Source organism: Chrysochloris asiatica, unplaced genomic scaffold (assembly GCF_000296735.1).
Source record: "Chrysochloris asiatica unplaced genomic scaffold, ChrAsi1.0 scaffold00027, whole genome shotgun sequence".
NCBI lineage: Eukaryota > Metazoa > Chordata > Mammalia > Afrosoricida > Chrysochloridae > Chrysochloris > Chrysochloris asiatica.
This window is the reverse complement of record NW_006408545.1, coordinates 24,300,433-24,316,711: the sequence shown is the minus strand read 5'-3', so window position 1 is coordinate 24,316,711 and position 16,279 is coordinate 24,300,433. Positions and strand designations below refer to the sequence as shown.

General features: G+C 39.4%; 1 protein-coding gene across 1 annotated transcript in view; it reads right to left on the bottom strand.

Annotated features, from left to right (window-relative positions):
- PREP (prolyl endopeptidase) overlaps positions 1-16,279 on the bottom strand; it is a 154,061-nt gene that overhangs the window by 6,873 nt on the left and 130,909 nt on the right. Inside the window, exons 11-13 of the mRNA XM_006839965.1 lie at positions 10,707-10,843; positions 5,846-5,940; positions 210-341 (exon numbers count right to left, since the gene is read on the bottom strand). Of these exons, the coding sequence (XP_006840028.1) occupies positions 210-341; positions 5,846-5,940; positions 10,707-10,843 (364 nt within the window). The remainder of the gene's footprint in view (positions 1-209; positions 342-5,845; positions 5,941-10,706; positions 10,844-16,279) is intronic.

Here is a 16,279-nt window from a genome sequence, read left to right as displayed (position 1 = left end):
GCAAGGCCAGACAGGGATAGCTTTTCAGTCAAGTTAGTATGATATGGATTCAGTGACTTTAAATATCATTTATTGGAGGTCTAAGTATAAATGGGTTTTGCTTCCTTTGCACTACTTCTGCCATCCCGGAGTTCAGTCCATCACGTTACGTATAGACAGCACCATGTAGGGTTAATTAGTAAGTACCATGAATAAAAGCCAATTCTCACCCACTAACAGGCCTCCATTTGAACCTCCATTAATCGTCAGTCTTTTGGGAGACGTGTAGCTTTCCTTTATAAGATATTCGGCAGCACATTGGAAGTCATCAAAGCAGTTTTGTTTGTTGGCCAAGATGCCACCTATGAGGAGCCAAGATGAAAGAGAATCAATTAAAAGTAAATAAAAACATAACTGTTGAAACTAAACAGAGTTCAGATTATGGTAGGGCACAGTTTAACTATTGATAACCCTAAACCTACTTAAAAACAACTTATTAGCTCCATGGCACTTAAAAAAACCCCACACATTTACAGATGCCGCCATTTAAATTCTGTTATATTTTGTGTACATCCATCATTACATACATATATTTTGTGTACATCCATCATTCAAACATCCATTCTAATCCATAGGCTGGATTTGTATTTTTCTAAGTCCCTAAAACTTAAAAGGCAAATGTCCCAAAGGCGGAACAGAAGACTAGTTCAGACAGAGAAAGAAGCATGAGAATGAATGTATGAAAGCATGTAATCATGAAGAATCTCTATTTTTAAGAAAATGAATTAAATCAAAGCTTCAGTAGTGCCCTGTACTCTGGCACACAAGGTGGAGCTGAAGGTGGGTGGAGGGTGGAGGGCAGGCTTCCTTCTCTGGGAAGATGAAAGCCCCTTTGGGCACACTGGTTGTCCTTCATTTTGCAGAAGTCTGAAATAGGCAAGTGATGAAGATACATTTCTACAAGTTTGCCTTTGGGTGCTACTTTCAAGCGTGAGCAAGAATTGGAGTGAGGCAGTGCTGTAGCAAACTATGACAGGTTCTCCATTGTTGAATGAAAGACTCAAGCACCTCTCCAGAGAACTGGGCTTTACCATCTGTAAGTCACCCCAATGTACCAAACCACAGAAATAACCGTAGTGGAGAAATGTTTATACCGTCTTGGGGTATCTAAATCTCTGCTCTGGATAGAGGCCAAAGTCAAAGGCAAGCTCTCAAAGGCGCAGATGTCTGAACTAACTGCCTTTGGAATGAACAAAAAGCAGATTGATCTAATTAGATATTTGATATTAACTACTTCTGCAGAAATTCAATTAAAGATGAAGTAGAGCTACTGAAGAATTTTTTCATATGAAAACAAATGTTATTAAGGTTTTAATAAGAAATTATTGGTGAATTAGAACAGCTAGGCTTACTTAGTTTCTAGGAATAATATCATGTTGGGGCAATGACTATATATTTTAAAGAGCATTAAACTTTAAACTCTATTAGCAGAATGGAATTTAGATGTATCAATGTTCAATATAGTTGACTAGAAATGGTGCACTTCCAACCCATTCACTGCTTTTTTTTTTTTTAAATAAATATTTTATTGTGAATTGTGTGATAGTCTACATGGGAGAACATTAATTTTACATTCATTCTATCATCTATCATTTCATTGGCATAGTTACCACCCCGTCCATGCATCCTCACCCAATCAAAGGGTGTACCCTGTAAAACTGCACCCCTCCCACCAGCCCCCGACAGTCCTCAGCCCCTTTCCCTCTCCGGATCCCAAGTCCCCAGCCACTCCATCTCTTGACGTCGACTTCTCTGCCTCCATCTCAGGCCTCACTGCTTCTCTGGGTAGGATCCCGCTCTCCGCTTTTCTCCATTGATGGTCCTAGGGTCCTCCGCTCCTAGACTGAAAAGTTAATCACTCCCCTCCTTGCTACAAAATGTCCACCTTTAGATTTCTGACCCTCATAATCAGTCCTGATAACACTTCACCTTCTGGGTGACATGTGTGGTTGCCAATCAAAGCGTTTATTTCCCTTGCGTCTTAGTCTTGGAAGAGAATTTGCACTGAGAGGACCCAACCACTTGCTTTGATGTCTTCTGGGCAAGCAACCTGTATGTTCTTGTGATAACAGTCGGACTGTCCTTACTGTTTTGTATTTTTCCTGTAGCTCCTTCTTTCAGGAAGTATCTTCTGGTTTTCTAGCTGCTCCCGGCTGGTGTGCTTGTCTTTTTAAGTGGGAAATGTCCTGTCCCTGAAGGTCTGGATGTAGTTTGGGCTTCCACCTATACTCCCATGTAATGCAGAGGCTCCTCAGGAAACCTCCTTCACTGGACACATTGTAGCCCCATTTTAGGTATTCCAATCAGTTATAGGCAGAAGATGGGCTTACAAGCTTTCCACGTTGACATTTCTGGTTATTCCTTTCTCTCCCTCTCCAGTGTCTGTTTTATAATATATTGCAAGGAAAACCATGATTCAAAAGACAGCCAAGCATCTTAACATTATTCCCCCCCTTTTCCCCATTCCATCCATGTCTCAGTCTCTGTATTCCAGAGCCCTGTTGTTCCAAAGCTGTGCCTACATCGTTTTTTACCTCTGTCCCATTTAGCCCATTCATACCTGTCTAATTGTTCTCCCATCTGCTTTGTTCTTCAATTCCCCTCTCCTTACTTGTATCTTGCCCCCCTACCCAATACCCAAATTATCCTGTGTCTATTCCCTGCCCTGTGATCCACCTTTCCCTCCCACCCCTATCCCTACCCCTACATCCTACTAACCAACTAGGAATCCACTTTAGTGGATTAGTATGGGTTCTTTTTCTTAGTCTTTTACATTAGTGGTCCTATGCAGTATTTTTCCTTTTGTGACTGACTGATTTCACTCAACATAATGCCCTTAAGGTTCATCCATGTTAGGAAGTGGCATGCAGCTTCCTTGTTATTTTTCAAGGTAGCATAATACTCCATTGTGTGTATGTACCACAGCTTGTTTATCCATTCTTCAGTTGATGGGTACTTTGGCTGGCTCCAACTTTTTGCTATTATAAAAAGTGCAGCTATGAACATAGGTTTGCATATAATTTCCCATGTTGTGGCTCGTTTCTCTTGTGGGTAAATACCCAGTAGAGGAATTGCTGGATCGAATGGTATTTCTATTTTCAACCTTCTGAGGAAGTGCCATATTGTTTTCCAGAGAGGTTGGACCATTTTTTAGTCCCACCAGCAATGCAGGAGTGTCCCAGTCTCTCCACATCCCTGCCAGCATTTATTGTCCTCAACTCTTTTACTCTTTGCTTTTATTGCTGGTGTGAGATGGTATCTCATTGTTGTTTTGATTTGCATCTCTCTAATGGCTAGTGATCGTGAACATTTCTTCATGTTTGTTGGCTACCCAGAGCTCCTCCCTGGTGAAGTGTCTGTTCATATCCTGTGCCCATTTTTTGATTGGGTTATTTGTCTTATTTTTGTAGATGTGTAGTAATTTCCTATATATTTTAGAGATGAGTCCCTTATCTGAAATGTCGTTGCAGAAGATTTTTTCCCAGTCTGTGGGCTCCCTTTTTACTCTCTTGGTGAAGTCTTTTGATGCACACAAGTTAATTTTAATATGTCCCACTTGTCTATTTTGTCTATTTTTGTTTGTGTATTTTTCAAAATGTGTGGCAGTCTGAATATTCCCTGAATTAGCGCCCTCACGTTCGTCCCTATTTTTTCATTGATGATCTTCATAATTTTAGGATTCATATTTAGATCTTTAATCCATGTTGAGTTCATTTTTGTATAGGGTGTGAGGCGAAGGTCTTGTCTCAGTCTTTTACATATCTCTTTCCAGTTCTGCCAGCACCATTTGTTAAAGAGACTGTCTCTTCCCCGTGCAATGTGCCTAGGCACTTTGTCAAAAATCATTTGGCTGTAACTGGTTGGGTTAATATCTGGATTCTCCATCACTGCTAACTTTCGAGAATATTCCTAATAGTCTCTAATATTTAACAAGTCTAAACTTGGACAGTCTATTTTTAGTCTGAGTAAAGCTTTAAACCCATTGGCCATCCCTGTCACCTTGATTTTTGGACAATAAGTTGGTTCTACTTAATAGAATGAATTAGATTAACCAGGAGTCCTGGTGTGGTGCTGTGGGTTAATGAGCCAGACTGCAAAGCCATTTGAACTGCAAGGTTGGAGGTTCAAGCTCACCAGCTGCTCCTTGGAAACCCTATACAGGGTCACTATGGGTCGGAGTTGACTTGACAGCACTTAATAACAACAATTAATATTATAAATATTAGAGAATGAGAGTTGCCCAAGACTAAAGGCCTTCCTTTGTCAGAACAGGGTGGGAACATAATGATCAGAAAGGGTGTATGAAGAATCCAGGTTTTTTCAGGAAAGGGTCATAGCCTATGGGCATGTGTTTCAGGACATGTACCACTGGCAATCTTGATTGGAAAGTATGATGAAGGGATCCAGATTTAGTATATGAATTTGGAATGTATTTCAAACAGATGAGATGCAGAGACTTTATTCTTTTTTATTCTCCTTTCATCAGTCATCTTTTAATATCTTCATTCCACAATATGATTTTAAGGCAATTAATTAAACTTTAATACTGGGCAAAATTTACAATGAATTCTAGGCAATTTCAATGACAATAAAGTCTCTGGGCATAACTCTGGGCAACAGTTGATCCAATAATGGCAGGCAGGCCAAGGGCCTGATCATACCTATTCATTAAAGTTTGACATCAAGTTTGATGTCACCCCTTGGGATGCATACTGGGTCATGCCTTTCCTGTATCTTGATACTTAATAGATTTATGAAAAAGTTCTTTACAGCCCTACCCTTATCTTGGCGGATTTGTTAGATGCAGAAAACCAGAGTTTGAGGGCTCAGTTTGGGAGGGCAGAGAAGAGCAGGTGGATGCGGAGAGTTAAAGGGTGGTCTCTGATGCCACTCTTGCCTGGTAGTGCTGACCAGCCTCAAGCACTTTCACCATGATGGGACTTTTCATATCCTAAGTTGCTGACTGATGTAGAGAGAGAAGAGAAGCGTGTGCGGCTGGCGGAAGTGAAGATGCAGTCCCATATCTACCCCAAGGACACAGATGAAGGCAAGTGAAGATCATCACCTGCGGAAAATCACCAGACACACGAAAACCTGGGGGAGGGGTGTGCATCACATAGAAACAAATAGAAGAGACTAAGTGTTTTAGAAATAATGATCATTTTAATGAAATTGTGATAATCTGGGGTGTGAGGTTGAGAGCCGAAGCAAGAGCCTCAATCAGCTAGATTCAGGATTCAGGAGACCCGCGAAAGGAGATGGGATTATTAAAGTCAGAAAAGAAGAATGACTTAGCTCTTATGTCTGAAACAACATGATAAGCATAGCAGTAATGCTGGAGGGGGCTATTTCTCAGCAATGTTGGAAAGATCAGAGAAAACAAGCACAAGGATAGCCACTCTGTTTTGTAGTCTGTAGAGATAACCAAGTAACTGCACTATAAAAGCAATGCTAACAGAAGACAACACAAAGCAAGCCAAAAGGCCTCCAAGACTCACTTCTGACAGTGACAGATAAAAAGTTACCCCAAACATTGTTCAAAGAAAATAATTTTGAGTATGGTCTATTGGAAAAGCTTTGAAAAGGTTATTATGTAACAACAAACAGATTACGAGAGAAAATAAAATATGGAAAGACTGAGTGGTTTTTTGTTCATATCAGCAATGTGCTTATAAATATCCTGACTTTATGTCAACCCAAATGCTTTGGTTCTCCAAAGTCTCCTCACCTCATTCAAAGAGAAAGGCTGAGCATAACCCTGGTCTGATGACATCAGATTTGTGTTTCTGTAGAGATAATACCTCACCTTTATGCCACGTCTCTCCATATTCGCCACCTCCTCTGATGTTGGCCACTGCAAGGACGCCACCCAAATGCCTCACGAAAATCAGCCTGGACACACTGAGAAACAGTTAAAACAGTTAACTTTTCATTTATTGCCTGTATATGCCTAGTAAGGAATATGTACTACCCCTTCATCTTTAAAAAAACAAACAAACAACGAATTCCCCATACACGTCACATGTATGTAACATCATCTGAACAGGAATCCCCTACCCACATATGTGGAGTACTGGTGTGGCACTGCAGGATAATGCACTGGACTGTAAGTTCAGTTTCAGCTTCAAGGTTGGCCGTTCAAACCCATGAGCTGTTCCTCGGAAATCCTACACAGGGCTGTTATGAGTCGGAACCAACTTACTAACAACATTCCCGTATGTATATATGGTCTTCCTAACAGGAAATTTCTTGTCTTTATTAAGAATGTTGTTGTTGTTACTTCTATAGAGCTTCCAAGTTATGGCTGGTAGTTTGACAGCTGACCTAACTAACAGTTGGCAGTCCAGTGCTTATCCTATAACACCACACTAGGACTCCTTATATTAAGAATATTCAAAGCAAATTCCATTTTATACTAGAAATTTTATGTTAAAATAATGCTTGCAGAAAATTGACAAATTTTTCTATGTTGTTGTATGACCTTGAGTTGATTCTGACTCAGCGGGATTAGTACGACAGAGTAGAATTGCTCCATAGACACCTTTTTGATGCATTAGACACTAAGTCTGAAGACCAGAAGAGTGGTCGGATGACATCAAGAACACATCTGTGCGGAAAGCAACAGGAAAGAAAGAAAAGACCAAAGTGGATGTCAGCAGAGACTTTTGCTTTCCAGGGTAGAGATGCTAAAGTGAATGGAAGAAATGAGGAATCAAAAGAGTTGAACAGAGTATTTCCAAGGGGAGATTGTGCAAAGATCTATAGTTAAAAAATCAAAAGGAAAAAACCAGCCTCAGCATTTCTTAACCTGAAAAAAAACGGAAGAAAAAAAATTCAAGCCTCTATTTGCAATAATGAAGGACTCTAAGGGCTAAATATTGAATGATGCAAAAGTATCCAAAGACGACAGAAAGTAAACATGGAGGCACTGTACCAAAAATTAATGGCTGATGTTCAACCATTTCAAGAGAAAGCATATGATCAAGAACCAATGGTACTAGAAGAGGTCCAAGCTATACTGAAGTTATTAGCAAAAAACAAGGCTCCAAGAATTGATGGAATACAAATGGAAATCTTTCAACAAATTCATGCAGCACTGGAGGCACTCACTCATCTATGCCAAGAAACCTGGCCAACTGATTGGACGTGATCTATATTAGTGCCCATTACAAAGAGAGGTGACCCAACAGAATGTGGAAAACATCAAACAGTATCATTAATATTACGTGCAAGTAAAATTTTGAAGATGATAATTTAAAAATGGCTATAAGAGTACATTGATTTAAAAAAAAAAAAAAAGAGTACATTGATAGAGAACTGCCAGAAACTCAAGCCAGATTCAGAAAAGGATGTGGAAGGAGGGATGATGTCAGATGGATACTGGCAGGAAACAGAGTATACTAGAAAGATGTTTAGCTGTGATTTACTGACTAATCAAAGGCTTTTGACTGTGTGGATTACGCGAAACTGTGGATAACACTGTGAAGAATGGGTATTCCAGGAGATTTGATTATGTCTATGAGGAATCTGTATATAAACTAAGAAACAGTTGTTTGAACAGAGTAAGGGTATAATGAATAGTTGAAAGCAGAAAAGGTTGTGCACCAGGATGACATTCTTTCACCATACTTATCTGATCTGTACACTGAACAAATAATCTGAGAAAATGGGTTATATGAAGGACAACGTGGCATCAGGATTGGAGGACAACTCAATAACAATTCGTGATACGCAGATGATACAACCTCGCCAGCTGAAAGTGAAGAGGACTTAAAACACTTACTGATGAAGATCAAATACGACACCCTTCAGTATGGATACCTCAATATAAAGAAAACAAAAATCCGCACCAGAGCAATAAATGAACAACAATGTGGAGAATGAGTATTCTGGAACACTTTAATTGTGCTAATGTGGAACCTATACATAGACCAAGAGGCAGTTGTTCAAATAGAACAGTGGGACACTGAATAGTTTTAAATTAGGAGAGGTGTGTGCCAGGATTGTATTCTTTCACCATACCTACTCAATCTGTATGCTGAGCAAATAATCTAGGAAGCTGGATTACATGAAAACATGGTATCAGAATAGGAGGAAGACTCATCAACAACCTGTGATATACAGATGATACAACCTTGCTGGCTGAAAGCAAAGAGGACTTAAAATACTGATGAAGATCTAAGATGACAGCCTTCTATATGGGTTGCACTTCAATGTAAAAAAAACAAAAATTCTCACCAATGGATCAGTAAATAACATTACAATAAATCAAGAAAAGAATGAAATTGTCAAAGACTTTATTTTGCTCGGATCAACCATCAACACTCAAGGAAGCGGCAGTGAAGAAATCAAATGAAGTACTGCATTAGGGCAACAATCTGCTGCACAAGACCTCTTTAAAATGTTCAAGAGCAAAGATGTCAGTTTCAGGACTAAGGCATGCCTGACCCCAGCCATGGTATTTTCAGTAATCTCATGTTATAATAAATGCATGTGAAAGTTGGACAGTGAATAAGGAAGACCACAGAAGATTTGATACATTTGAGCTATGGTGTTGGAGGAGAATATTGAAAGTAAAAGTACCATGGACTGCCAAAAGAACAAACCAATCTGTGTTGGAAGAAGTATAATCAGAATGCTCCCTGGAAGCCAGGATGGCCACTTAGTATTTCATACTTCAGACACATTGACAGGAGGATATCATGTTTGGTAAAATGGAGGGTTAGAGAAAAAGAGGAAGACCCCCAATGAGATGGGCACAGTAGCAGCAGAGATGGGCTCAAATGTAGCAACGACTGTGAGGTAGGTGCAGGACTGGGCAGCATTTCATTCTCTTGTGCATAAGGTTGCTATGAGTCAGTACTGACTCAAGGGCACCTAACAGCAACAATAAATGGAGAAAAGACTGACGTTGTCAAAGACTTCATTTTACTTGGATCCACAATCAACACTCATGGAAGCAGCAGCCAAGAAATCAAATATCGAATTGTATTACACAAATCTGTGGCATAAGACTGCTTTAAAGTGTTCAAGAGCAAAGAAGCCAGTTTGAGGACTAAGGTGTGCCTAATTCAAGCCATGGTATTTTCAATTGCCTCATAGGCATGTGAAAGTTGGAGAATGAATAAGGAAGACCTAGAAGAATTGATGCATTTGAGTTATGGTTTTGAAGAAGAATACTGAGAGTACCATGGGCTGCCAGAAGAACAAACAAATCTATGTTGGAAGTACAGCCAGAATGGTCCTTAGTCGCCAGGATGGCAAGACTTCGTCTCTCATACTCGGGACATGTTGTCAGGAGGGAGAAGGATATCAAGCTTGGCAAAGTGGAGGGTCAGAGAAAAAGAAGAGCCCCAGTGAGATGGATTTGCACAGTGGCATCAACAATGGACTTAAGTGTAACAACAATTGTGAGGATGGTGTAGGACCCACTGAGCAGTGTTTCGTTCTGCTGTGCATAGTGTCATTATGAGTCGGAACTGACTCGTTGGCACCTAACAACAGAATTGCTCCATAGGGTTTTCTAGGCTATGATTTTTACCGGAGCAGATCCAGGTCTTTTTACCTTTTGGGCTAGCCTCAAGTGCTTAACCTTTGTGCTAGTGAGTTCCTTTTAGAAACTTACATAAACAATAGCAAATGTATAAATGCAGTTTTTATTTTATTTTTTCCCTCCAAGAACATGTTATCTGCAGAGGTGGAGGCAGAAGTTATGACATGGAGAGACAGAGGAGCTGAGGACTCTAGATTAACTGAAAGACAACGGAAGCTGGCTTGCACAATGTGCCCTTTGGTTGTTTAAATGATTTCTGACTGACTTTGTGTACATCAAAAGACGACAACAAAACAGAGGGAACAGAAGCAAATACTGTTAAATGATGATGCATAGAGGGGACTGTAATCATTGTAATGAAACAAAACATGATAGGATGAGTGCAAAACCAATGTTCTCCCATGTAAACTATCTTTTAATTCACAATTAAAGCTTTAAAAACAAAACACAAAAAACCAAAAGAACATGTTATCTGGGAAAGCATCACAGAAACAATAAGCAGAGAACCATTTAAAATGGGCTGAACAACAGAACGTGCAAAATATATATTTAAGGATCAATATAAAAGTCTATTTTATGATTCTATACTGTTAAACAAAAAATCATCACATGAACTGAAAAGCATTCCCTTTGAAGAGAAGACTAAGGACATTCTGGTGGTGACAAATGCTAAAACAATGAAAGTAGAACTTCCTAACTTAAAGACCTGAAATGACACCAACCTTCTGTAGCCAGGCAAGCTATAACTTCAGCATCTAATTTCCAACCAGCTATTACACTATTAGCTTGTAGTGACCCACAATTCCTAACCAAAAATCCAGGCTGTTGTTGGTGTTGCTGAGTTCCATCAAGTCAGTTACGACTCACAGTAGCCTTGTATATGGTTTGTGAGGAGTGGCTGGTGGGTTTGAACTGCTACCTTACAGTTAGTAGGCTAGTGCTTATCCTACAGTGCTACCCAAGATAACATATAATCTTGCCCCTCTACAAAAACAACAAGCAGGAAGTAAGGACATTAGAAAAACATGATTGTGTAGAGAAGCCTGTTGTTGCTTTTTTCCCTACTCTATAGAGAAGATCAAATGTTGAGGTTGCAAAAGAGTTCTGTGCTTACCTGTAGTTGGGTGTAATAGATATGTTGAAGCCACCATAGCCATATAAGAAAGCAGGATGTGAACCATCCAATTTTATGCCTTTTTTATGCACAATGAACATTGGTATCTTTGTACCATCCTTGCTAGGATAGAAAACCTAGAACAAAAGAAAGCAGAATACTTAGATTTAATATGACTGAGTACATACTTGCATGCTTTTAAATCAAATAATAAATAAATACATAAAGGTAGTAAATTCACTCTTCAATATGTAGAGTGGTGGCGGCGGTGGTTATGTGCCGTGGAGTCGGTTCCAACTCATAGCGACCCTGTACAGGGTTATCTTAACACCACTAAACAGTTATTTGGTAGCAAAGTCTCTTTTTAAGTTTTTATGGAGAAAGCGTGGTATGGTGAAAAGAGAAGAGGTCTATAAAAAGACATATGAATTAAATTATTTCATGTCTAGCTGAATTAGATGACTTTGGGCAAGTCATTTATCCTCCCTTTGTCTTTATTCCTTATTACATCATGGCCACCTCTTGGGGCTGTTACAAGGATGTATTATCAGATCCCAAATACACACAAGAGAGCAAGCTTTGGATCCTCTATCCCAGACCATACTTCTCAACACTGGAAGAAGTCAGATTTGGTTATCTATAAAATATCCAGGGAGATTTTTTTTTTTTCTCCCTCCTAGAAAATGAATTTCATATTCCATTTCCTCTCTAAAACCAAAGATGGTCAATACCATTTCATTTTTCTATGTTCAACTATTAAACAAATGTTAACAACAAAACATGTATTAACTTGGAAAGCATATCAGAAATAATTACAAATTATTAGTCTTGATATTAGACAAAGACATTTTCTTCAGTATCCACATGGAACCTCTAGAATCCTGGGCAACCATAGCCAAATTCTCTATCAACATTCCCATATTCATTGCATATATATACATATCAAAGAATGAGAGAGAAAAGATAAGGAAGACACTAAATGGTATGTAGGTGATTGTTGTTGTTAAGTTCCGTAGAGTCAGTTCTAACCCATAGCAACCCTGTATAGGGTTTCCAAGGAGTAACTGGTGAGCCTGAACCACCAACCTTGTGGTTCAAACCGACTTTGCAGTCCTGTGCATTAACCCACAGCGCCACAGATTAGCTATAGAGTTATTGGTTAATCACAAAAAGCTGATAGTGGCTTGCTTCTCCCAGACTGAAAAGTTACAACTAGCGTTCTCTTTGGGCACCCATGGTATCTGCACCCCAGCTGACACTTTGAATGTAACTACCTCAGAAACTGCTTGCTCACCTCACATGCAATGGTCAAGGGTGAAAAATGTCTTTTTACACTTACTGTGATTTGGAGTCATGTTATATGCAAAGCTTTTTAAGATAGCAGTTGAGATGTAAAAAGTTACTGCAAAGTCCTTGGAAAAAAGTAGTGGGGGGCAGACAGGAGAAAGGGGGAGCAAGACAAATTTAAAGAAGAACCATGACAAATGCCTATAAAAGTCTAGTAAATTTTTGAAATCTGCCAAGAAATTAGTATTTAAAAAAAAAAAACACACACAACAAAAAACGGTTTCTGACTTTAGAGAAAGAAATACCGAGAGAGGTAAAGAAATCAGGCAGAATACACTACAGAATTCAAATTCATCAGAGGGGACACACTTTTATTTAAAGTTATTTAATGTCAGTTAGCAGCCACTAATAGATGTGACTGTGTGGGTGGGAACAAGTCAACGGAGAGTTAAGAGGCACAAGCTTCAAGTTACTGGTTGGGGCTAATGAGCGAAAACACAGTGCCTTCAACTCAGAGATGGAAGGAATTTGGGGCACTCTAACTACAGAGGCAATCTAGCTAAGGACTAAACAAGCAAACTGTCTCCCACGACTCTCCCCTTAACTGAATCATCTGTTCAAAAAATAGTGTTCCCTCCAACTGCCACCCCATCCCCAACTTCCCACTTATTTCCAAATCCTTGCCCCGGCACCTAGTCATCTTCAGCCAAGCTCAAGCCTCCTCAGGCTAACACTATCCCTATGGCACCCTGCTCTTCACCAGGCAGCTGGACTGACGCCCATCTAGGCCCCATTCGGCTGACTCTCAAACCCTCCATCTGTTCCCAAAGTGTTCCATTTCTTGGGACTTCATGACATTCTGCCTTGCTTCCTCTGATACTTCTTCTACCTGTGCTTCTACCCTTCTCATTTGGGTCCATGATGAAGTTGTGGATACCTTTAAAAAATATCATCGAAAGCACAAAGTCTCCTTTACGCTCCTGGTCACAAAACATAGCTAAGCTTTTAGTTGGTATGGTTCTGATATTAAAATAGTATTTTGAACACTGTCCAAAAAGTAAAAGGATATTGTGAAGATAATTTTATTGTGGGTAAAAAAAACACCTTTAATCGTTAGGTGCCATTGAGTCAGTTTCCAATCCTAGTGACCTATGTACAACAGAACGAAACACCGGCTGGTCCTGTGCCATCCGCCATCCTCACAATTGTCATTATATTTGAGCCCATTGTTGCTGCCACTGTGTTAAGCCATCTCTTTAGGGATCTTTCCTCTTTTTTACTGACCTTCTACTTTATCAAACATTATGTCCTTTTCCAGGGACATGGTATAACATGTCTGAAGGATGGGCGATGCAGTCTTGCCATTCTGATTTCTACTTCTTCCAGCACAGATTTGTTTGTTCTTCTGGCGGTCACTGGTACTTAAAATATTCATCTCCAATATCATAACTCAAATGCGTCAATTCTTCAATGGTCATCTTTATTCACTGTCGAACTTTCACGTGCATTTGAGATGATAGCAAATATCATGGCTGGGGTCAGGCACACCTTAGTCCTCAAACTGATAACTTTGCTCTTGAACACTTTTAAAGAGGTCTTGTGCAGCAGATTTACCTAATGCAATATACTGTTTTGATTTTTTGGCTGCTGTTTGCGTGAGTGTTGATAATGGATCCAAGCAAAATCTCATTAAAAATAGCCCAGGAATTTTCCATCATGAACTTTTTTCTTTTCTGACTTAACAGAAACTTCCTTTTACGCTTTTCTTTCAGAGATGTCGGGAGTGTTTCTTTTCCCACTGCCCTAGATTTGCTATGTTAGAATGAGGAACAAGCACACTTCTTGCATCTATTTGCTTCCCAAGTCTGGTCAAAAAACTCTAGTTCAGTGTCTACACCAGTGATTCCTAAACTTCACTGCCTGGGCCTATGCATCTTGGGACAAGTGTGTATCAAAAAAAAAAGAAAAAAAATGTTCCCAGGTTTCATCCTGAGATTTGAATTCCACAGGTCTAAGGTGATGATACCCTGATCTGCAGATTTAGCAATTCTTCTAAACAGTCTGATGCAGGCAGATCTGGGTTCAAAACACTAATCTCACTATTTGCTTTGATCACCCCTTTTAATCCCATCAATTAATATCACTGAAAACCAGGCATTTCCCCCAAATCTTTGATGGCTTCGATACAGAACTCTATACTTCATGCCCAGTTCTGTGACTGACTGTCTTTAGTGACTTTGACAAAACTCAGATTTACTTCATTAAAAATAAAAATGAAAAAAGAATGGCTGTCTGATATTTTATCATATGAATGCACAGACTTATTTAACCATTTCCTACCTGGTGGGTATTTAAATTATTGTCATCAATGATGGCATAAATCCTTTTACATAGATCTATACAAGGAGCTCTGGTAGCATAGTGGTTTATGAATTGGGCTGCAAACCGCAAGGTCAGCAGTTTGAAACTACCAGCTGTCCCGCAGGAGAAAGATGAGGCTTTGTGCTCCGGTAAAAATTTACAGCCTCAGAAACCATGTAGGGGTCGCTATGAGTTGGAACCAACTTCACGGCACATAACAACAACAACAAACACTTTTCATTTATTTATGCATCATCTTACATTTCTTCCTCAGAGACTAAGTGTGTTCACTCCTTGACTGTGTTGGTTTCCTGTTCTGATTACTTTGAAGAAATTCTCCTTACATTAAAAATATTAATCCTTTTTCTTCATGTTTACTAACATTTTATTACCTATCTTAACTTTCTTTATGGTATCTTACACTGTAAGTACTTGTTAATGGCTTATTTTTACATATGGTCTGAGATGTATTTTTTTTTCAAAATGGTCAACTATTCTAACACCATTTATTGAATGATCTGTTCTTTCCCCCTCTGCTCAGAAATGCCATTTTAATACTGGCTTCTTCCCTGGCCTCATCCTTCTTGATCCTTTGATGTCACATTTCTTTGGATTATTGAGTAGAATATTTTTCTGGTTCGTTTTTATTTCTCTGACTGTTTTTTACTTTCCTTACTGATCCATTACTGCCTTTTCTTCTTCTTCCTGCCAAATGCCACTGTTTTGCAATCTTGTATACTTGGTCATTTTTACTTGCTCTGCAAATTCATGCTTTGTCCTTTCAAAGAGCTGGAATCAACTACTCTGTGCTAAGGGACCGATCCTCACATTTACAGGCTCGTACTCTGGCCCTGCTGTGGTACTGTGGATAAGAACTGGACTGGTAACTGAAAGGATAGCAGTTCAAACCCACCAACCACTCTCAGAAACCCTATACAGACTCCTTATGCATTGGAACTGACTCAACAGCACACAAAACCAAAAACAACAATGCCAGGCACCTGGGTTACCATCTTTATTGGTATTAAAGCAATCACAACAAAAATCCTACTATATTCTGCTTTGTCATTCTACTAAAACATTAAATTAAATTTCAAAAAAAGTTTTCCAGATACAATTCATTTCATAAAGGAAACAGAAAATACTTGAGGGAATCATAAAAAAAAAAGCAATGCAAGTAGTCACTTAAATTTTAAGTAGCTTATAATTTTGTCCATTTAAAACTATCCTTTAATGAATGATTTTTTAACAAGAACTCATAGATTCTTGACCAGAATCCTGCAAATTATAAAGCTAGTTAAGAAGTAGGAGAGGCAAGAGAATTCATATTCATATAAAGTACACAGAGTCAAATTTCTGAAATGACTCATCCCTATGTCAGCTATAAGGATCCCTGGTGGTGCAATGAGTTAAGCATTGCACTGCTAACTGCAGGGTTGGTGGTTAAAATCCACCAGCTGCTCTGCAGGAGACAAGCTGAGTTTATCAGCTTCTGTAGAAATTTCATCTCAGAAACTCTCTGGAGCAGTTCTATGTACTCTGTCCTACAGGGTCACTGTGAATCAGAACTGACCCTATGGAAGGGTGGGTTTTATATCAACTATGAATTCCCAAAGGTATCACCAGACATGTCGCTGTTGTTAAGTTGGTCCCTGATTCAGGGTGACTCCATGCACAACAGGACACAATACCTCCTGCTCCTGCACTATTCCTGTGACTACCTGTGGACAGACGGCTGTGATGCAGCGGGTTCCCACTGGCTGAGGTTTTTGGAAGTAAATCCCTGGCTTTTCTTCCCAGTCTGTTTCAGTCTGGAAGCTCCACGGAAGCCTGTTCAGGATCATGACATGAAGCCATAAGCCTTCACTGAAAGATGGGTAATGGGATGTATGAGGGACATTGGCTGGGAATCGAACTGAGGTCTT